At 38.4% G+C, this 23382-nt stretch overlaps 1 protein-coding gene across 4 annotated transcripts in view; it reads right to left on the bottom strand.

Moving 5' to 3' along the window:
- The window catches only part of ADK (adenosine kinase), a 549091-nt gene that overhangs the window by 492132 nt on the left and 33577 nt on the right, over nucleotides 1-23382 (bottom strand). For all 4 annotated transcript variants that reach the window (XM_070364706.1, XM_070364703.1, XM_070364705.1 and 1 more), the window contains exon 2: nucleotides 11402-11476. In XM_070364706.1, the coding sequence (XP_070220807.1) occupies nucleotides 11402-11476 (75 nt within the window). The remainder of the gene's footprint in view (nucleotides 1-11401; nucleotides 11477-23382) is intronic.

A 23382-nucleotide genomic window follows, 5' to 3' on the forward strand; every position in this document is an offset into this window, starting at 1 on the left:
CTGGGACAACCCAGAGGGATGGTATGGGGAGGGAGGAGGGAGGAGGGTTCAGGATGGGGAACACATGTATACCTGTGGCGGATTCATTTCGATATTTGGCAAAACTAATACAATATTGTAAAGTTTAAAAATAAAATAAAATTAAAAAAAAAAAAAAGAACTGGAGCTCCTTGGAGGCCCCCAAAACACCACCTGGCAGTTTCGAACCCACACATATCAACACGCCAATGTGGTTTTGAATGTGGGATATGGGTGTGTGCATGTGTGTGGGTTTGGAAAAAAATTTTTTTGCTTTATTTATTGGTGCTCTTTGCCTATGTAACAAATTCACCCAAAAACTGGCAGGTTAAAACACAAGTCATTATCCCACACAGTTTCTGAGGGTCAGGAATCCAGGAGTAGTTTAGTTGAGTTTTTCTGGTTCAAGGTCTCTCACATGGTTGCAGTCAAGCTGTCAGCCAGAATGGCAATCATCTCAGGGCTTAAAAGAGAATGGAGAATCCACTTCTGAGGCTCACGCACATCACATGATTGTTGGCAAGTCTCAGTTCCTCACTAGTTATGTCGAGTTCCTCAGAGACAGAGGAAGTAGCCTCCATCTCCAGCCATTTGAGCCCCTCATAAGATGTCTGAATGTATGAGAGAGAGAGAGAGAGAGAGAACACTGGAGCACAAACAAGAAAGCACTCACAATGGAAGACAATTTTTACAATTGACTACTGAAGCTTGTAACATGGTACAAGAAGCGGTGACCAGAACCATCCCTAAGAAAAAGAAACGCAACAAGGCAAAATGCTTGTCTGAGGAGGCCTCAGACAACCAAAGGAGAAAAGGAAAGATACACCCATCTGAATACAGAGTTCCAAAGAACAGCAGGAGAGATAAGAAAGCCTTAAGTGAAGAAAACAAAGAAATAGAAGAAAACAACAAAATGGGAAAGACTAAAGAGCTCTTCAAGGCAATTAGAGATACTGAGGGAATATTCCATGCAAATATGGGCACAATAAAGGACAGAAACAGTATGAACCTAACAAGAGCATAAGATATTAAGAAGAGATGGTGAGATTACACAGAAAAACTGCACAAAAAAGGTCTTAATGACTCAGATTACCACAATGGTGTCATCACTCACCTAGAGCCACACATCCTGGAGTGTGAAGTCAAGTGGGCCTTAGGAAGCATCCTACAAAGCTAGCGGAGGTGATGGAATTCCAGCTGAGCTATTTCCAATCCTGAAAGATGATGCTGTGAAAATACTGCACTCAATATGCCAGCAAATTTGGAAAATTCAGCAGTGGCCACAGGACTAGAAAATGTCAGGCTTCATTCCAATCCCAAAGAAAGGCAACACCAAAGAATGTTCTAACTACTGTGCAATTGCACTCATCTCACACACTAGCACAAGTAATGCTCAAAATTCTCCAAGCCAGGCTTCAACAGTACGTGAACCACGAGGTTCCAGATGTTCAAGCTGGATTCAGAAAAGGCAGAGGAACCAGAGATCAAATTGCCAACATCCACTGGATCATCGAAAAAGCAAGAGAGTTCCAGAAAAACATCTACTTCAGCTTTATGAACTATGCCAAAGCCTTTGACTATATGGATCACAACAAACAGTGGAAAATTCTGAAAGAGATGGGAATACCAGACCACCTGACCTGCCTCATGAGAAATCTGTATGCAAGTCAAGAAGCAACAGTTAGAACTGGACATGGAACAACAAACGGGTTCCAAATTGGGAAAGGAGTACGTCAAGACTGTACACTGTCTCCCTGCTTATTTAACTTATATGCAGAGGACATCACACGAAATGATACGCTGGATGAAGCACAAGCTGGAATCAAGACAGCTGGGAGAAATATGAATAACTTCAGATACACCACCCTTATAGCAGAAAAGTGAAGAAGAACTAAAGAACCTCTTGATGAAAATGAAAGAGGAGAGTGAAAAAGTTGGATTAAAACTCAACATTCAAAAAAAAAAAAAAGCATCCAGTCCCATCACTTTCTGGCAACTAGATGGGGAAACAATGGAAACAGACTTTATTTTGGGGGGCTCCAAAATCACTGCAGATGGTGACTGCAGTCATGAAATTAAAAGACGCTTAAAAGACCTAGGAATTAAAAGACCTAGGAGGCATATTAAAAAGTAGAGACATTACTTTGCCAACAAAGTCAAAGCTATGGTTTTTCCAGTAGTCATGTATGAATGTGAGAACTGGACCATAAAGAAGGCTGAGCATCGAAGCATTGATGCTTTTGAACTGTGGTGTTGGAGAAGACTCTGGAGAGTCCCCTGGACAGCAAGGAGATCCAACCAGTCCGTCCTCAAGGAAATCAGTCCTGAATATTCACTGGAAGGACTGATACTGAAGCTGAAACTCTAGTACTTTGGCCATCTGATGTGAAGAGTTGACTCACTGGAAAAGACCCTGAGGGTGGGAAAGATTGAAGGGAGGAGGAGAAGGGGACGACAGAGGATGAGATGGTTGGATGGCATCACCAACTCGATGGACATCTGTGTGACCATGCTCTGGGAATTGGTGATAAACAGGGAAGCCTGGCATGCTGCAGTCCACGGGGTCACAAAGAGTCAGACACAACTAAGCGACTGAACTGAACTACGTCAAGGCTATATACTGTCACCCTGCTTATTTAATTTATATGCCGAGTGGTGGTGGTGGCTCAGTCACTAAGTCATGTCCCACTCTTATGACCCCAAGGACTGTAGCCTGCCAGGCTTCTCTGTCCATGGGATTCTCCAGGCCAGAATACTGGAGGTTGTTGCCATTTCCTTCTCCAGGGGAATCTTCCCTACCCAGGGATCAAACCCAGGTCTCCTGCATTGCAGGCAGATTCTTTACCAACTGAGCTACAAAGGAAGCCCTATATGCAGAGCACATCATGCTAAATGCCAGGCTGGATGAAACTAAAGCTAGAATCAAGATAGACAGAAGAAATGCCAATAACATCAGATATGCAGATGACACTACCCTAATGGCAGAAAGTGAGGAGGAACTAAAGAGCCTCTTGATGAAGGTGAAGGAGATTGAGAAAGCTGACTTAAAACTCAACATTCAGAAAACTAAGGTCATGGCATTCGGTCCCATCACTTCACGGCAAACAGAAGGGGAAACAATGGAAACGGTGACAGACTTTATTTTCTTGGGCTCCAAAACCACTATGGACAGTGACTGCAGCCATGAAATTAAAGGACGCCTGCACCCTGGAAGAAAAGCCATGACAAACCTAGACAGCGTATTCAAAAGCTGAGACATCATTTTGCCGACAAAGGTCTGTATAGTCAAAGCTATAGTTTTTGCAGTAGTCATGTACAGATATGAGAGGTGGATCATAAAGAAGGATGAGCAACGAAGAACTGCTTTCGAACTGCAGTGCTAGAGAAGACTCTTGGGAGTCCCTTGAACAACAAGGAAATCAACCCGGAATATTCACCAGAAGAACTGATACTGAAGCTGAAGCTCCAATACTTTGGCCACCTGATGCAAAGAACTGACTCATTGGACAAGACCCTGATGCTGGGAAAGATTGAGGGCAGGAGGAGAAGGGGACAACAGAGGATGAGATGGTTGGATGGCATCACTGACTCAATGAACATGAGTTTGAGCAAGCTCTGGGAGATGGTGAAGGACAGGGAAGCCTGGCATGCTGCAGTTCATGGGGTCACAAAGAGTCAGACATGACTGAGTGACTGAATAACTTTGAAGAAGCATATCATCACCTCTGCCATATGCCACTGGTTACATGGATCAGCCATGGTGCAATGCGGGAGAAGGGAACTATTCAAGGGAAAGCCAGGAAGGGAGGATCATCAGGAGCTATTTTGGAGGCTGGCTATCACAGTCTGCCTTCCGGCCCCCAACGATCCCCGCTTCCTAGTCTTCAAACCCATATGCAGTGCCCTCCCACATTATACCAGGTTTGGTTAGTATGACCAACAGCAAGCTTCTGGAAAAAATGATAAGATGTTGCTTCGAAGAACAGGTTTTAAAATAGACGGAAGATTCCATCTAGGAAAAATGACTATTACTCTCTCTCAAATCACTGGCAATAGGGCAAACAGCTGCTACGTTTTTAGGACACTCAGAGGTTTATGAGTGAGGAGCTCTTAAGAAACTGAGGCAAGCCATACAAATGAGCTTGGAAACCACAGTTGAGCCTTGAAATGATCACATACGCACATACACAGAAGAAACCAATAAAGAAGATGACATGAAGGCCAACAGACTGACTACAACTTAATCAGGGACCCTAACCAGAACCCCCCAGCAATGCCACACGCTCAAATTCACACCCTCATATACTATGTGAAACAATAAATCTTTGTTATTTTAAGCAGTCAAGTTCTGTGGTAATGTATTACATACCAATAGATAACTCTTATTATACAACAGTAAATAACTTCATTAAAGCTTCAAAAAAAAAATCATAGAAACAATTAAGGATTTTACAAAAATATAAATAAAAGTATCCACCCTAGCCAACCTACCCTCCTACGGCTGCCCACGTTTAGAACATATCCTTCCGGACTTTTTCTTATTCTTTTGCAAATAAACAAAATAAACTTCTTTAATGTCTCACCCTTAAATAAGAACAGACAGCCAACAATCACCTACAGCCAACAATCACCTAATATTGGAGGAAACTCTCCACTGTGAAGACCACAATAAGCAATTAGAAAAGAGCAATCTACAGGAACAAAGATGAAGTAGGAAAGAAAAGTGAAACATTCAAGACCAAACAAAACCAAGTCTAATTAATATGCTTAGAAAGACAAGGCAAAAACGCATCCATAACACAAGAACAAAATGTTATATAACGATAATTTGCTAACACCAAGGTCAAAAAAAAAAAATTCTCAAAGCTTCCACAGAGAAAAAACTGGTGATATAAAGAGATCCACTGGTGCTGAAAGACAATGGCACATGCCTTCAAAATTCTCAAAGAAATCTCTATACTAACCAGTCAACAAGGTGTGAGGGGAAAAATATTTAAAAGGTCAGACAAATACAAATATTAAAAAATCCTATTGTACAGGTATTCCTGCAGTTTTTCTCTGAAGGAGAGGTTATACATACACACACACACAGAGGAAACCAATAAAGAAGATATGAGATGAAGGAAACAAGAGATCGAAAAGGAGAAAGTCAAAAGGAAGTTCCAGGAAGACTGCTATTTGAAAGGAGAAAAAAAAGAGACAAGTCTAGCAACACAACCAGTTCAGTCTGGACCACAAAGATGGAGAACTGAGGAATGGACGTCACCAGGGAAAAGAGGTTGACACACTTACTGATTCTGAGAAGGAGGGATAAGGGGAAAAGCGGTTCACAGGACCAAGACAGACTTAACAGAGTGTCTACTGAAACTCTGTGTTCAGAAAACAATGCAAATGAACACATGATGCAATAATAAATCACTGAAAGAAAACCAAAAAGTTTTGTAAGTAATCACAGTATGCAATTTTGTTCACAATGATTACTGATTTATTTTTATTGATTTTTTCTTGGAGTATGGTTGATTTACAGTGTTGTTTTACATTCTGCTATACAATAAAGTGAGTCAGTTACACATATACCTACTCTTTTTTAGATTCTATTGCCATAGAGGTCATTACAAAGTATTGAGTACAGTTTCCTGTGCTATATGGTAGGCTCTTATTAGTTATCTATTTTACATATAGCAGTGGGTATAGATCAATCCCAATCTCCCAACTCATCTCTCCCATTTTCCTCCTTGGTAATCATAAACTTGCCTTCTACTTCTGTGACTCAATTTCTGATTTGTAAATAGGCTCACTTTGTACCATTTTTCAGCTTTATTTTAATGTAATATAGTAAAATGGGGAATATGAAATAGAGGAAATGATATAAGTGAAACAGAGCTAAATCCTTAGCTATCATAACAGAGACAATACACAATATCTAAAATTGACAAACCAAGAAATAGCTAGAGATACAGACCTCAGGAAGCCCTAAGCTTAGGGTATGCTTGAGACTTTAACCTTCAATTCACCTATTCTCCCAGGAAACATTCAGGAATGCACAGGGGTTTTGACAAGTAACTAGAACCTGGTCAGCAAGGAGGTAAGAATTAATCATCAGAGACTATCCAACAATTAAAAAAAAAAGAAAAAGAACATAAAAAGTCTGTTAAGAATGGCAAAAGCTAAGTTCTCAGAAGCTCAGAAGGAATCCTCTCCACATTCACTCAATAACAAGATTTGGACATCTACTCTCCTAGCAACTTGAAGACCAAGGGTGCCCCTCCACACAGACTGCTACTGTATCCTCTACTCCAGAATCCATCTCAATGGAAACATGTTCTTGTATCTTTTCCTGACTTTAAAGGAACTTTTATCCTTTGCCTCTCCAATCAACCATCCTTATGAAAAGTCACATAAAACAGTATTAGCACATTATTTAGAAACAGGCAGATACCTGGGGGAAAAAAAAGATAAAATGGTTTCTTCTGGAAAAACAGCACTTATGCAGAAGGGAAGAGGGGATATGGAAGATGCAGCAAAGAACTGACTTTTTCCTTAAAAATCTTCAGCACTAGTTTACTTTTTAACTAGTACTAGTTTTACAATGATAAGCTTTTTTAAATTGAAAAGCCCAAATACTTTTTAAAAAATCAAAATCACAAATATACTTTATCAAAAGACTTTTAACAGGTACCTCATTTTTATAATGTAAGATACTGATAAGTCCATATTTAATTCATTTATCATAGTACCTAGCAAATTATTCCTGGATTATTTATTTTTACACAGTACAAATATAAAACACTCATCTAAACATGGTCTAAAACATAAGTTAAACAGTCTTTTAATGATATTCTGAGATGATAAGGAACACATTCAAGTGTATTTCGGAAGAAGTGGTCAGGGATATAAGAAAGGAAATGCTCCATTTTTTATGATTTGGGTTCGAGAACTTGTTTTTTATCTCCAAGTACTGATTTCAAAAGTCAAGGTTAAATTAAACAACCCGCCCCCACCAAAAAAAAGACTTCAACTGGCCATTTAGAATCAGCTGCTAGTGGAACAAAGAAGCTATTTGAGTTGCCAAGAGTGTCAGCACACAGCTGCCAGATCATAATCATTCTGATCATATTTGCATGAACCTTAAAAAAGACAGTATAGAGTGAAAAAAAAGCCAATTACCTAAGACTACACATAGTATTATCCCATAAACACAAATATATATATATATATATAACATCTATGTAATAATGTAACTCAGATATATATATATATATATATCTGAGTTACATTATTACATAGATGTTCAGGCACATGTTCATCAAAACAATTTAAGACTGGTTACACATGTCATAAAATTTCACATTTTTTACTTTCACTTTGTATTTTTATTTGCTATTAGAATTATTTTTAAAACAGTGACAATCAATTAGTTGATTTCCTGAATAAAACATCTCACGAAGCAAAGGAGCTCTACCTTCAAACTCCTGAAGTTCATGTTCAGTTGACTCTATTTTGTTTTACTTATAAAGCTTTCCTGATACGTAACTGACATACATCTTACATATTTAAAGCATTCAATTTGGTAAGTTTTGAGACATGTATATATACTCATGGAATCATTATACATTTAAGATAATAAACACACTCCTAAAAGCTCCCTCATGTCTCTTTGTAATCTCTCCTTCCTGTCCTCCAGCACACCCCAGCACATGCACGTGAAACCAACAATCTGCCTTGTGTCACTATAAACTGAATTCCCGATAATTTCAGTATAAACGGAATCATACAGTATTCTTTTTTGTCTAGCTTCTTTCAATGAAAACAATTTTTCTAAGTTTCATCCAAACAATATTCCTTTTTAATTTCTGACTAATATTACACTGCATGGGTAAACAATCTGTTTAACGATTCACCTGTTGACATTTAGGTAACTTCCAAGTCCTAGCTATTAAAAACAAAGTTACCATGAACATTAGTGAACACATCTTTGTGTGGATACATACTCTCACTTTCTCTTGGGTAAATATCTAAGAATGAAATGGCTGGACTGGGTAAATATCTAAGAATGAAATGACTGGATCAAATAGATGTGTGTTTAACTTTTTAGACTGAAATTCAGTGCAGCATTTTAATATTTCCATGAGAAGAAAGCTGCAGTTCCTTCATTAACTAGCCAACATTTGGTATGCTCAGTTTTAAAATTTTAGCCACTCTAACAAAAGTGTGGATATAAGTATTTCACTGTATCATTAATTTACATTTCCCTAATAATGAAAGAGACTGAGTACCTATTCATGTGGTTATTTGCCGCCCATATACCTTTGCTGAATGTTCAAATTTCTTGTCCATTTTTATTAGGCTGTTTCTTTTCTGACTGAGCTTTAAGAGTTCATTACATATTCTTACTGGTAGCTCTTTATCAGACATATGCTTTGCAAACATTTTCTCCAAACCTACGGTTTGTCCTTTCATTCTTCTAACAGTATCTTCCCAATAGTAAAAATTTTCATTTTGAAAAAGTCCAGCTCATCACTTTTTTCTTTAATAGAACAGACTTCTGGTGTTCTGTATATAAGAAATTCTTGTTTAAATCACAGTCACGAAGATTTCCTGCTACATTATCCTAAAGAAGTGTTATACTTTTAGGCCTGAAATTTAGCTCTATCAGTTAATTTTAAATATGGTACAAAATACAATTTCCTTTTTATGCATGTTGATATTCAATTGTTCCAGCACTACCTGTTGAAAAGACAATCCTTTCTCCACTGAACTGACTTGCACCTTTGTCAAAAATCAGTCATCCATTTATGTGTGAGGCTATTTCTGGACATTCTATTCTATGCAATCAAACTTTACACTGACATCACTGCTTGATTACTATAACTTTAAAATAATTCTCGAAATCAGGCAGTAGCTTTTATGAAGATTCCATCAGTTATTCTACATAAATGATCATGCCTTTTGGAAATAAAAATAGCTTATTTCTTCCTTTGCAAGCTGGATGTCTTTTACTTCATCTTGACTGACTGCTCTGAATAGAATCTCCAGGACCACTGTATACATTCTGAAGTGGTAAGGGCCAAAATCCTTGAATTGTCTCTGATCTTAGGGAAAAGTATAAAGACTTTCCCATTAGAAATTATGTTATGAGGCTTTACTCTAACCAAACTTTTATGAGAAATAAATAAGATCCCTTCTATTCTAAGAATCCTATACAAAACTGTATCAGGAATAGATAGTGGTTTTGGCAAATGGTTTTTCTGTCTATTGAGATGATTACATTATTTTTCTTTTTCTATTGTTAATATAGTTAAGCACTCTAATTACATTCCAAATATTAAACCTACCCTATACTCTAAGCACACTATTTCATTCTGCAAAAAGGAATAAATACAGTGAGACTGTGTAAGTATGGATAAGTGATTTTCAATCTTCACTACCACTTTGTCTTCAAAGATGGTAATGTAATTATAGATAGCTAACAGAATGAAAACATATCAATCTTAATATTAAAATAAAAATATAATTAAACAGAATTTATAAAGCTAAAAGTTAGAGCAGTAGTCAGGAGTTAAAGTAGAAAGTTAACAAAACTTAGAAAGTAGAGGAGAAGAAACAGAGGAAAGAACAGGGGCACTGGTAAATTCACTGTATATAGGGAGAAGTCAAGGGCTTCCATTGAAAGTTGATACAAGAAAATTTTTCATGTATGAATATTATGTCATTAAAAAGTACAAGGTAACCAGAAGTAAACCTATTAATATAAGTGTATGCAGGAGTGTTTCTGATTAGCAGAGTGTATTTTAAAATTTGTATCTGAATGTCTTACGATAAGACACATTCTCCAGTTTGTCCTTGGCTCCCTAACCTACTTCCTATTACACTGCAATAAGCCAAATTCACACAATTATAAACCTTGCCTGATCCTGTGACACTTGAGTTTCTACAGATAAAGAGTTAATCTCCAAGACATTAAAAAACAGAATTTGCTAAAAATGGTTATTCCTCAAAATCAACTGTATTCTACATATCAGCAATGAACAAAATTGAAATTAAGAAAATGATTCCATTTACAATCCCCAATCAGGAATTGAACCTGTGACCCCGGAAGAGAAAGCATGGAGTCTTAACCACTGGACATCTGGGGAAGTCCTAGGATGGCTATAATTTTAAAAAGGGAAAAGACCAAGTTTTGGTGAGCATATGGTTCTTCAAAGAACTAAACACAGAATTACCATGTGACTTAGCAATTCCACTCCAATATATAAACCCAAAAGAAATGAAAATATCTATTCTTACAAAAACTTGTACACAAATATTCACAGCAGGTTTCCTCATAATAGTCAAAAGACAAAACAATCTAAGTGTCCATCAACCAATGTCTACATCAACTGATGAATGCATAAACTGTGGTATATACAAACAACACAGTATTATTCTGCCTTAAGGAATAAAGCACTGATACATGCTACAACATGGAAGAACCTTGAAAAACATGTTAAGTAAAATAAGCCAGACAGAAAAGGCCACTAATTGCATGCTTCCATTTATATGAAATAAAATATCCAGAATAGGCAAATCCATGGAAACAAACTAAACTGGTAGACTGGGGCAAGCTGGGGAGGGCAGGTGGGAATACTGATATGACCGCTTACTGGATACAAGTTTCTTTTGACCTGATGAAATGTCCTTGGTTTAGATTGTGGTGACAGTTGTACAACACTGCCAATGTACTAGTAGTCACTGAATTGTACACCTTAAAATAGTTAAAATTATGAATTTAATTTTAAGTAAATTTTGCATCAATAATATTTTCTACAAGTGGTTGTCCCTGGGCATAGAACTTGGGGTGTTTAAGAGAAAGGGGATATTAATTTCTCATTATTAAGTCTTTTTTAGTACTTAACTTTTCCCTCGTACCAAATGACCACAGATAAATAAACATAAAATGATTTCTCAGCTAAACTAACAATATCAAAAGTTACTATTGGGGGAAATAGGGAAGATTCATAGTGTTTGAATTATGTTCTACATATTCTTTTTCTCTCTAATCCTATTCCTTCTCCCATACGGTATGGTACCATTACTGATTTAGTTTGTTGACAGTTAACTTTAAAATGTGGAAATTAAATCATATACTTCTTCCTTGCAAAGAATAACAGAATCAACTTCAAGTGAAAGTTGCAACAGGAATGAACAAAAGTACCAAAGTTTTCCCAGGGAAAATTGTGGTCAATTACTCAATAATAATGATATTGCACCTGCCATTATCAGGATTAAATTTCCTGAATTTTCCTTCAACTGAAGATGTTAAACAGCAAATTCAACTCTAACATTTTCAGTTTTTACTTAGATGTATGTTTTACATAGTAAATATGAAGAGCTCAATACTTACTTATCAAGGAAATCCTTATCCACTACAGCAGAGATGTCAAGAAGAGGATTTCCCATTCCAAAGAGAATATTTTCACTAAAAAAAAAAACAAACAAAATACAAGCAAAAGTTAGAAATATCTCTGAAAGTAAGGTGATGTATAAAATGCACACAAATATAAAAATATCTTCACTTTACCCTGAAAATAAACCTAACATACTAGATTATTAAACCTTTGATTTGCCTATTACATACATGTAGAACAAACTTTAGCGGTAGCACAAAGCCATTCAGAAAGGACAATGACTTTTAAATTGGTCCAAATAAAACCTAACAAAAGAAGAAACCAGATCATGTGATTTTTTTCCACAGTATTTAATAGCTAATGACTAAAGCTAATTAAATTCTATGTTCTTTTTTTCAAGGTTTAATAAAGTTTTATATATTCAACAAACTTGATGAATACTTAACTCTATCTATGAAGTGAAGTGAAATGAAGTCGCTCAGTCATATCCGACTCTTTGCAACCCCATGGACTGTAGCCTACCAGGCTCCTCAGTCCCTGGGATTTTCCAGGCAAGAGTACTGGAGTGGGTTGCCATTTCCTTCTCCAGGGGATCTTCCTGACCCAGGGATCAAACCTGGGTCTCCCGCATTGTAGGCAGACGCTTTACCGTCTGCGCTTAACTAATGAAAGTTTATTACAGAGCACAGAGCAAGTCCTGGAAAAATTCAAGCAACAGGCTTACCTCTGAAAAACTGTGAATGCCTAGAGTGGGACCTTTGTGTCATAGACAGTGTAATTTTCAATTACATTTAACAGACTTTGAGCAAGTCTGTTTTCCATAGTACTACAGTATCGCTCAAAACTAAGGGAAAGATAGAACCCTGAGAACCACAAGCAATACCAACTGACAGCAAGAAATGGACTAGAGGCATAGCTGGGTCAGCCTCGATGAGGGGCATTCTTCTAGTTACTGCAATAAAACTCACCCCTGCATAATTTCCCACTGGCATCTAGTTTGCTCAAGCTCTTTTCCAGTTGCTTCCAAACCAGTTACCATCCTCACCACTTGGAGATTATCATTAATACCAATAGGACTGATACACCAAAGTTTCCTTAGGAGAACAAAGTACAGCCTACACTTACAGTCTAAAATGATTTAGAAGACTAAAGTAAAATCACAGATTGGGCAACTATGGTTGAATATGCAGTAAGGGGAAATCTGTCCCTTTTTCTATTTAAAGAAAGCTGATGAGGGAGGGATAAAAGACAATGAATTTATTTATTCACATTGGCATTTATAATCAAAAGTCTAATAAAGAAATTAAATGCTTAGAAAATGAAGGATCAACAGGCAGACACAGTAAAATGTGACCATCATTTCATTAGGAACTTCTCTGCCTAATTTGTGTATTATTGAGCTTCCCTGGTGGCTCAGATGGTAAAGCGCCTGCCTGCAATGAGGGAGACCAGGGTTCAATCCCTGGGTCAGGAAGATCCCCTGGAGAAGGAAATGGCAACCCACTCCAGTATTCTTGCCTGGACAATAAAAACCCTTCACTTCACTTCAGTTCACTCAGTCATGTCCGATTCTTTCTGAACCCATGGACTACAGCACGCCAGGCCTCCCTGTCCATCACCAACTCCCAAACTTTACTCAAACTCATGTCCACTGAGTCTGTGATGCCATCCAACCATCTCATCCTCTGTCGCCCCCTTCTCCTCCTGCCTTCAATCTTTCCCAGAATCAGGGTCTTTTCCAATTAGTCAGTTCTTTGCATCAGATGACCAAAGTACTGGAGTTTCAGCTTCCGCATCAGTCCTTCCAGTGAATTTTCAGGACCGATTTCCTTGAGGATGGACTGGTTGGATCTCCTTGCTGTCCAGGGGACTCTCAAGAGTCTTCTCCAACACCACAGTTCAAAAGCATCAATTCTTGGGCACTCATCTTTCTTTATATTCCAACTCTCACATCCATACATGACTCCTGGAAAAAACATAGCTTTGACTGCATGGACCTATGCTGGCAAAGTAATGTCTCTGCTTTTTAATATGCTGTTTAGGTTGGTCATAGCTTTTCTTCCAAGGAGCAAGCATCTTTTAATTTCCTGGCTGCAGTCACCATCTGCAGTGATTTTGGAGCCCAAATAAATAAAGTCTGACACTGTTTCCACTGTTTCCCCATCTATTTCCCATGAAATGATGGGACCAGATTCCATGATCTTCGTTTTCTGAATGTTGAGTTTTAAGCCAACTTTTTCACTCTCCTCTTTCACTTTCATCAAGAGACTCTTTAATTCTCCTTCACTTTCCACCATAAGGGTGGTGTCATCTGCATATCTGAGGTTATTGATATTTCTCCTGGCAATCTTGATTCCAGCTTGTGCTTCTTCCAGCCCAGCATTTCTCATGATGTACTCTGCATGTAAGTTAAATAAGCAGGGTGACAATATACAGCCTTGATGTACTCCTTTCCCTATTTGGAACCAGTCTGTTGTTCCATGTCCAGTTCTAACTGTTGCTTCTTGACCTGCACACAGATTTCTCAGGAGGCAGGTCAGCTGCTCTGGTATTCCCATCTCTTTCAGAATTTTTCACACTTTATTGTGATCCACACAGTCAAAGGCTTTGGCATAGTCAATGAAGCAGAAGTACATGTTTTTCTGGAACTCTCTTGCTTTTTTGCTCTGCCTTTTCTAAATACAGCTTGAACATCTGGAAGTTCACGGTTCATGTATTGCTGAAGCATGCCTTGGAGAATTTTGAGCATTACTTTACTAGCGTGTGAGATGAGTGCAATTGTGTGGTAGTTTGAGCATTCTTTGGCATTGCCTTTCTTTGGGACTGGAATGAAGACTGACTTTTTCCAGTCCTATGGCCACTGTTGAGTTTTCCAAATTTGCTGGCATATTGAGTGCAGCACTTTCACAGCATCATGTTTTAGGATTTGAAATAGCTCAACTGGAATTCCATCACCTCCAGTAGCTTTGTCTGTAGTGATGCTTCCTAAGGCCCACTTGACTTTGCATTCCAGGATGTCTGGCTCTAGGTGAGTGATCACACCATCGTGACTATCTGAGTCATGAAGATCTTTTCTGTACAGTTCTTCAGTGTATTCTTGCCACCTCTTCTTAATATCTTCTGCTTCTGTTAGGCCCATACCATTTCTGTCCTTTACTGTGCCCATTTTTGCATGAAAATTTCCCTTAGTATCTCTAATATTCTTGGAGATCTCTTATTTATTTAAAAAAAAAAAGCACAGGGAAAATATTATTGAGCTGCTTGGCTGTTTCTTTTTATTCACACTTTCTAAGTGTTTAGTTCAATATAGACAGTAATGTAACCACCGTAAAAATTAAAACACAAAACATTTCCATCATCACAAAAAAATATCCTCCTGTCCCCATATCAGTCTCTCCACTCCCAACTGGTTCCCTCCTGGTTTTAAGAAATATAACAGTGATACTTCTTTTTAAGAAGTCAGTCCTTTGCATATCTCCTGCACTCTCAAAATGGTTTATTACACCCTACTCGAAAATTTAGTAGAAATAATATTATCAAATTAATGCAACCTCTCTAGGCCCATGGCTTCTACAGTCAAAGAATTATGGTGGGAAATGAGAACAATGAATCACAATAACCATGTTTAAACTCATTTCTAAATCTATTTATCCAACAAAACCTTTGCTTATGAACAAAAATGGATAAGAATATGTGAAATGTTGATCTTAGAGCTCCCTGTATAAAGGACAAAAGGGGAAGAACTTAAATACCAATTACTGTTCCTTACTGCAAGAATTATATAGCATAGGCCCTGATGAGAGATGCTGTCAAGCTGGCCTAGTTGGAACCCACTGCAGCAAGCACGGCTAATATAAGAGGTAACAGACAAAAGAATTTAAAATAACACATAAAAGGTGTCTTCATACAGTAAGTTAAGTAAAAACTATACAATTATTTCCAAAAGCAAATGAGTTTAGACTACTCACATCATTTTCCTCTCCATCACTGTATATAACTGAGAAGCTATTAAACAACTTCATTGTAATATGACAGATCAACTCTGTTAAAAACACTAATGCTGGATGATCAGTAACTCAGTTTGGCGGTGGAAGCGTTTTTCTCCTAGACCTGCCCGAGGACTTATATATCACCTGTGATAAATGCCGTATCGTGTAAGGTGCTCCTAAAATTAAAATTGGGTGCAGTTCAGAAAAAAAAAAAAAACACTAATGCTTTAAAATGGCTAATTTCCTAAATACACACTAGTATCCAGGCCAGTAAATACTGTACCACCCTTCTCAAATAATGAAAATACTATTTAAGTAAGCATTTATTTTTATCTTTTCCTATTAGATGTTAACAAGATGGACTGGTCTGTAGCCAAAAACTATCTGACTCATACTAGGACTATTATTTTGTTAGCAATTTAAATGTTAGCAATGTCTTTTTCCTGGAATGGATGCTAGGATGAAAGATTCTGAATGACTGGTTTTGTTGGGGTTTTTTTTTAGTCAGTAATTTTACATGTCTCATAATTCAGATGCCATCCAACACAAACCTATAATTATTATTGTTAGACAACCCACAAGTTTTATGCACTAACACAGATATGAAAGTAAAAGATACTCATAAAACTTTGTCTACTCTATTGATACATTATTATTGATTAGCTCTTTGGTCAGCAAAAATATTTAGTTACACTATGCTGCCAGAATAAATACTAATGATGAGTATCCTTAACTATTACAGCCATCGTCCTCTCTTTAAATTCAGAAGCCTCATCTTCATAGGTGATTCTTCTCTCTCCATCAATAAGCACTATTCTTAGTAATAACTGCATGTTCTTAGCTTTCGCCAACAGTTTACCTGCCAGGAGCCCCCACAACATCCCACTGGCACTGCCTTTAACTAGGCCCTCTAGGCCATCTGCTGCTGCTACTGCTAAGTCACTTCAGTCGTGTCCGACTCTGTGTGACCCCATAGACGGCAGCCCACCAGGCTCTCTAGACCCTGCCTAAATTTCTACACTGCTGCTATTTTTTTAGCCACAATAAATCCGATACAGTATCACCAGAACTATATTATTTAAACAAATCCAGATGTTCAAGCTGGTTTTAGAAAAGGTAGAAGAACCAGAGATCAAATTGCCAACATCGGCTGGATCATCAAAAAAGCAAGAGAGTTCCAGAAAAACATCTATTTCTGCTTTACTGACTATGCCAAAGCCTTTGACTCTGTGGATTACAATAAACTGTGGAAAATTCTGAAAGAGATGGGAATACCAGACCACCTGACCTGCCTCTTGAGAAACCTATATGCAGGACAGGAAGCAATAGTTAGAACTGGACATGGAACAACAGACTGGTTCCAAATAGGAAAAGGAGTACGTCAAGGCTGTATATTGTCACCCTGCTTATTTAACTAAAATGCTGGACTGGAAGAAACACAAGCTGGAATCAAGATTGCTGGGAGAAATATCAATAACCTCAGATATGCAGATGACACCACCCTTATGGCAGAAAGTGAAGAGGAACTAAAAAGCCTCTTGATGAAAGTGAAAGAGGAGAGTGAAAAAGTTGGCTTAAAGCTCAACATTCAGAAAACGAAGATCATGGAATCTGGTCCCATCACTTCATGGAAAATAGACAGTGGAAACAGTGTCAGACTTTATTTATTTGGGCTCCAAAATCACTGCAGATGGTGACTGCAGCCATGAAATTAAAAGACGCTTACTCCTTGGAAGGAAAGTTATGACCAACCTAGATAGCATATTCGTATACATTACTTTGCCAATAAAGGTCCGTCTAGTCAAAGCTATGGTTTTTCCAGTGGTCATGTATGGATGTGAGAGTTGGACTGTGAAGAAAGCTGAGCGCTGAAGAATTGATGCTTTTGAACTGTGGTGTTGGAGAAGACTCTTTAGAGTCCCTTGGACTGCAAGGAGGTCCAACCGGTCCATCCTAAAGGAGATCAATCCTGGGTGTTCATTGGAAGGACTGATGCTGAAGCTGAAACTCCAATACTTTGGCCACCTCATGTGAAGAGTTGACTCATTGCAAAAGACCCTGATGCTGGGAAAGATTGGGGGCAGGAGGAGAAGGGGACGACAGAGGATGAGATGGCTGGATGGCATCACCGATTCAATGGACATGAATTTGGATGAACTCCGGGAGTTGTTGATGAACAGGGAGGCCTGGCGTGCTGTGATTCATGGGGTCGCAAAGAGTGGGACACAACTGAGCGACTGAACTGAACTGATCTTAGAGGCAGCAGTGAGTAGTCGCAAGAAGTAAGATCTTAGTTCCCTAACCAGGAATTGACCCTGTGTACCCTGGATGAAAACCAGGAATCCTAGCCACCAGATCAGCAAGGGATAGAGGTTAGAAGCAAATTTTCCCTGGCTCTTACCCCCACTGAGAAATTCGTTTCTCATGAAGGCAAAAACTGTACAAGCAGGTACAAAGTTTCTTATTAGAGCACAGCACCATAACAAGTGGGTGAGCACACAGAGAAACAGTTAAGATAGGAGCAAGGCAAAAATACACACCCAAGGGAAACGGTGTGGGCGTCCCCCCTAAAGAGGAGGAGGGCAGTAGAGAGGTAGTTAAATCATTCATACAGGGCAGTTCTTCTGGGTATTTGTTTACCTTTGGCCAATTACATGGTTTCTTTTTCCACACCTGACTTACTCTAGGACCCTCCCCAACATGCATGTGCAAATATTTTTCAAAATACATTCCAGCCCAGAGGCCTATAGGGTGGCCTTGGCGTCACATATTACAGAGTGACAAACTCCTCCTTTTGACCCCCAAAGGAGCCTTTCTGTGCACGTGCAATGTATCCCTTGCCCCAAGGATGGGAAATATATGACCTCTTGATCTTTTACACAAACAAGGTTTAGCCCCTTTCTGTTTCTGACTGTTGTTATCTTAAAGTGTCCTCAGGAGACAAAGCCTGGCTATTTTACTCTATTTCTGTTGTTATTTGTATTCTGAAGTGCAAACAGGAGACTGACTGTAAATATCTAACCTGGAGCCCACCCACCTCCTGTCTCAAGAAATGCAAACAGAAGGCTAATTGTAAACGTCTGGACTGTAGCTCATCTTTTTTTGCCCCAAGAAATGTATACAGGAGGCCAGTTTAAATGCCTAGCCTGGAGCCCATCTTGTAATACTACTTCTACTGGTAATAGTAAAAAATTGGAAGCAACCCAAATGTCCTTCAACAGGTAACTAGGTAAACAAACTGTGGTACACCCGTACAATGGGCTAATATTCAGCATTAAAAAGAAATGAACTATGATACAACCTAGATGGATTTCAAACACACTGTTGTGAGTGACCATTTAGGGATAACACAAAGGAGTTTCTTTTGGTGACAGAACAGTTTAGTACGCTAATTGTGTTAATATGGAATCTGTACATGATAAAATTTCACGGAACTATACACCGCCACCACGCCAGTAAAATGCAGTGTAAGCAAAGACTGGTGATATTCTAAAAACATTCACAGTTGACTTAATAGTACTATACGTGCCAAGCCGCTTCAGTTGTGTCTGACTCTTTGTGACCCCATGGACCGTAGCCTGCCAAGCTCCTCTGTCCGTGGGATTCTCCAGGCAAGAATACTGGAGTGGGTTGCCACTGCCTCCTCCAGGGGCTCTTCCCAACCCAGGGAACGAACCCGCATCTCTATCTCCTAGAACTGGCAGGTGGGTTCTTTACCACTAGCGCCACCCGGTAAAGTACTATACCAATATTAACTTCCTGGTTTTGGTACTATACTATGGTTATTTAAGATTTATTACTGGCGGAAGTTGGGTGAAGGGTCATAGGAACTCTCTGTACTCTTCTTGCAACTTCCTGTGAGTCAAAAAAGAAAAAAAGAAAATCGTAAAGTATTCAAAAGAAAAATATATTAAAATGTTTAAAAAACAATTAGGGTGACATCATCAAGAATGGTAGAATAAGGGCCTCCAAGAATCCTCTCTTCTATAAAAGCAACAAGAACAGTAAGCAAAAAAAAAAAAAAAAGTCAAAATCAACACTTTCAGAGCTCCAAAGGCTTGCAACATCTGAGGAGCATTTTTCAAAGGGAAAAAAAAGGCTGAATCTCTGCAAAAACAGCAAGCTTTGTGGCACTCTAACTTGCCCAATTCCCATCCCCCTCCCAGCTCCATGGCAGCCTTAAAAGCAAGAGCCCCAAAAACACAGTGGAAAGCAAGAGTCTATCAGCCACTGGAGGAATTGGAACAGAACTGGAGCTCTTTCAAAGCCCCATTTTCAGAGACCGTTATTATCGAGCTTTTGAGTAACCAGCAGTTACCCGAAAAACCCCTACTCCTAACACTTCTCATCATTTGACCTGACTCACAGTTTCCCCAGTGCTCACATCCTTTTCCCCAGGGGCATTTGTCAAAAACAATCATCTGCAACTGTTTAACACTCCAGCCATCTGAAGCAGTTGGGAGCAAACCAAAAAGCTTAAAAGTAAAAGTGTGGACGTGAGATGTCCATAGGGGTTTTGAAAAGTTCTGAATATTCCTGAGAATCTAGGAGACCACGTACATGTGCCCTGGCCTGTGTGCATGCTCATGAAAGACTTGAAAAGGCACTAAGCAATCATCTCTGAACATGGGGCTCTGCACAAGCAGGAAATAAAGGCTATGGCAGCACTGTAAGCCTGGCTAAGCATTGAAGTTACACCTTATCAAGCACAGACAGCCTCTCAGCAAACATTGGGAGAAAATAATAAGTATTGGAAAGAACACAGAAAAACTGTAATCCACACTGCTGGTGGAGATGTAAAATGATGCTGCCAGCTTGAAACAACGTTTGGCAGTTCCTCAAAAGAAAAAACAAATGTAAAATTCCCCGGTGGCGCTAGTGGTAAAGAACTCGCCTACCAACACAGGAGACATAAGAGATGTGGGTTGGATCCCTGGCTCAGGAAGATTCCTTGGAGAAGGAAATGGCAACCCACTGCAATATTCTCGCCTGGGAAATCCCATGGACAGAAGAGTCTGGCAGGCTATAGTTCACGGGTTTGCAAGAGTTGGATATAACTTAGTGATTAAACAAAATAACCATATGACCCAGTATAAGTATATACTCAGGAGAAATGAAAACACGTGACATCACAAAAACTTGGACATAAATGTTTATTGTATCATTACCCTAATGGTCAAAAAGTGGAAATAAAAATACCTATCCACTGGCAAATGGATAAACAAAATGTGGTCTATACATACAATGGAATATTATTCAGCCATAAGAAGGAATGAAATACTGATACCTGTAGCAACATAGGATGAACTCTGAAAATAATATGCTCAGTGAAGGAAGCCAGGCACAAAACCCCAAATACATGATTCCACTCATGAAATGACCAGAGAATGACAAATTCACAAAGTAGATTAGTAATTGCCAGGATAGGGGCAGAGGAAATAGAGAGTGACTGCTAACAGGGACGAGGCTTCACCTGTGCCCTGTGCTCAGTCACTATGTTGTGTCCAGCTCTTTTTGACCCCAAGGAATGCTGCCTACCAGGCTCCTCTGCCCATGGGATTTTCCAGACATGAATACTAAAGTGGGTTGGCATTTTCCTCCTCCAGGGGACCTTCCCGATCCAGATATCAAACCCACATCTCCTGTATCTCCTGAACTGCAGACAGATTCTTCATCCACTGAGCCATCAAGGAAGCCTGAGACTTCATTTGGAGATGATGAAAATATTCTGCAATTAGATAGTGGTGATGGATGCACAACACTATGAATATCCTAAAACCACTGAGTTGTACAGTTTAAAATGGCAGATTTTGTGGCATGTGAATTATGTATCACAGTAGTCATGTATGGATGTGAGAGCTGGATCATCAAGTAAGCTGAGCACCGAAGAATTGATGCTTTTGAACTGTGGTGTTGGAGAAGACTTTGGAGAGTCCCTTGGGACTGCAAGGAGATCCAACCAGTCAATCCTAAAGGAAATCAGTCCTGAATATTCACTGGAAGAACTGATGCTGAAGCTGAAGCTCCAATACTTCAGCCACCTGATGCAAAGAACTGACTCACTGGAAAAAGACCCTGATGAAGGGAAAGACCTTCTGAAGGCAAGTGGAGAAGGGGAGACAGAGGATGAGACGGTTGGATGGCATCATAGACTTAATGGACATGAGTTTAAGCAGGCTCTGGGAGTTGGTGATGGACAGGGAAGCCTGCACACTGCAATCCACAGGGTCACAAAGAGTTGGACACAACTGAGCAACTGAACTGAAATGAATAACGCAGTAAATAAAACAAGCAAACTAATTGGCATTTATAGAACAATACACCCCAACAACTGCAATATTCATTTACTGAATAAATGATGTACAGAACAACTACACTGAAAATCTCAAAATATTGCTGAGTGAAATTAAAGACTTTAAAAACACATGTAACATTCAGCAAAACAGGCTACAGGTAAGACCATAAAAATCTCAGGAGGTATCAAAGGGCTGAAACTTAACAATGTATTTTTTCTCTATACATAAAAAGGGGGCTTCCCAGGTAGCTCAGTGGTAAAGAATCACCTGCCAATGCAGGAGCTACAGGAGACATGGGATGGATCCCTGGGTTGGGAAGATCCCCTGGAGGAGGAAATGGCAACCCACTCCAGTATTCTACCTGGGATAATCCCATGGACAGAGGAGCCTGGTGAGGTCACAAAGAGTCAGACTCAACTAAGCACGCATGCCCACATATACAAAATACAGATATATGCTTATAAAGTATAAACAATATATTTTCTGTATCATGGAATTAAATAGAAAATCAACTTTTAAAAATAACTGTAAAACCCCCAAATATTTAGAAATTAGACAATAAACCTTTAAAATCTGTATATGAGAGAAATCACAACAGAAATTAGAAAATTACTTGAACTGATCACGCATGTCAAAATTTTATGTTGAAGTTAAAAGAAGTACTGAGAGGGAAACATTTATATATATGAAACATTTTATATATGAAATGCACATATTAGAAAACAAGAAAAGTTTAAAATGAATGGTCTGAATTTCTAACTCAAAAGAAAATGGAAAAGGAGTAAATTAGGTCCAAAAGAATAGAAGCAAGAAAATAAAAATATGACAGCAAAAAATAAACAAAATAGAAAATGTAGTACCAAAACAGAAGCTCAACAAAACTCAAATCTGGTGTTTTGAAAAGATTAATACAATTGGTAAACCCCTAACAAGACTGAGCCCAAAAAGTTAAAAAAGAAAAAAAGAGGAGGAGGCGGAATACCAATATCAGGAATGAAAAAGGGGACATAAAACAGTTCCCGCAAGCAGTAACAGAATACTATGAGTAATTCTATAACAATCCAGCAATTTAAAACAGATTTCTTTAAAAATTCAAAACTGACACAGGGAAAAATGGTAAATCTTAATAACCATTTATCATATCTTTAAATATTCTAGGCCCAGATGGCTTTACTGCTGAAAGCTATCAAAAATTTAAAGAAACAACACCAACCTTATAAAGCTACAATAATTAAGTCAATGTAGTATTGGCATAACACGATACAAACAGACCAACAGATCAGAATAGAGAGTCTGAGAAAAGTCTTATACCTATCGAATCTATTGACTGAGAATCCTTTTAAGGAAACCTTTACACTGTAGCAAAAAAATTAGCTTAACATGGATCACAGACCTAAATGTGAAGGCTGAAACTATAAGGCTTCTAGAAGAAAACATAAGGGAATAGTTTCATAACCTTGAGATAGAAAAGGAAAGATCTCTAAGAACCTAAAAGGTAATAAACATAAAATAAAAGGAATCAAATCAATGAATTCAATATTACATTTTAAAACTTCTGCTCCCAAAAGACACTGTTACAAAAATGGAAAGACATGGCTCAGAGAGAAAATATTTGCTAAACATGAAGGTATATATGCTTATGTGTAAAATCTGACAAATAACTTTTATCTAAAATACCAAAAGAATTAACAA

This window comes from Bos mutus, chromosome 28 (genome assembly GCF_027580195.1).
Source record: "Bos mutus isolate GX-2022 chromosome 28, NWIPB_WYAK_1.1, whole genome shotgun sequence".
NCBI classification, from domain to species: domain Eukaryota; kingdom Metazoa; phylum Chordata; class Mammalia; order Artiodactyla; family Bovidae; genus Bos; species Bos mutus.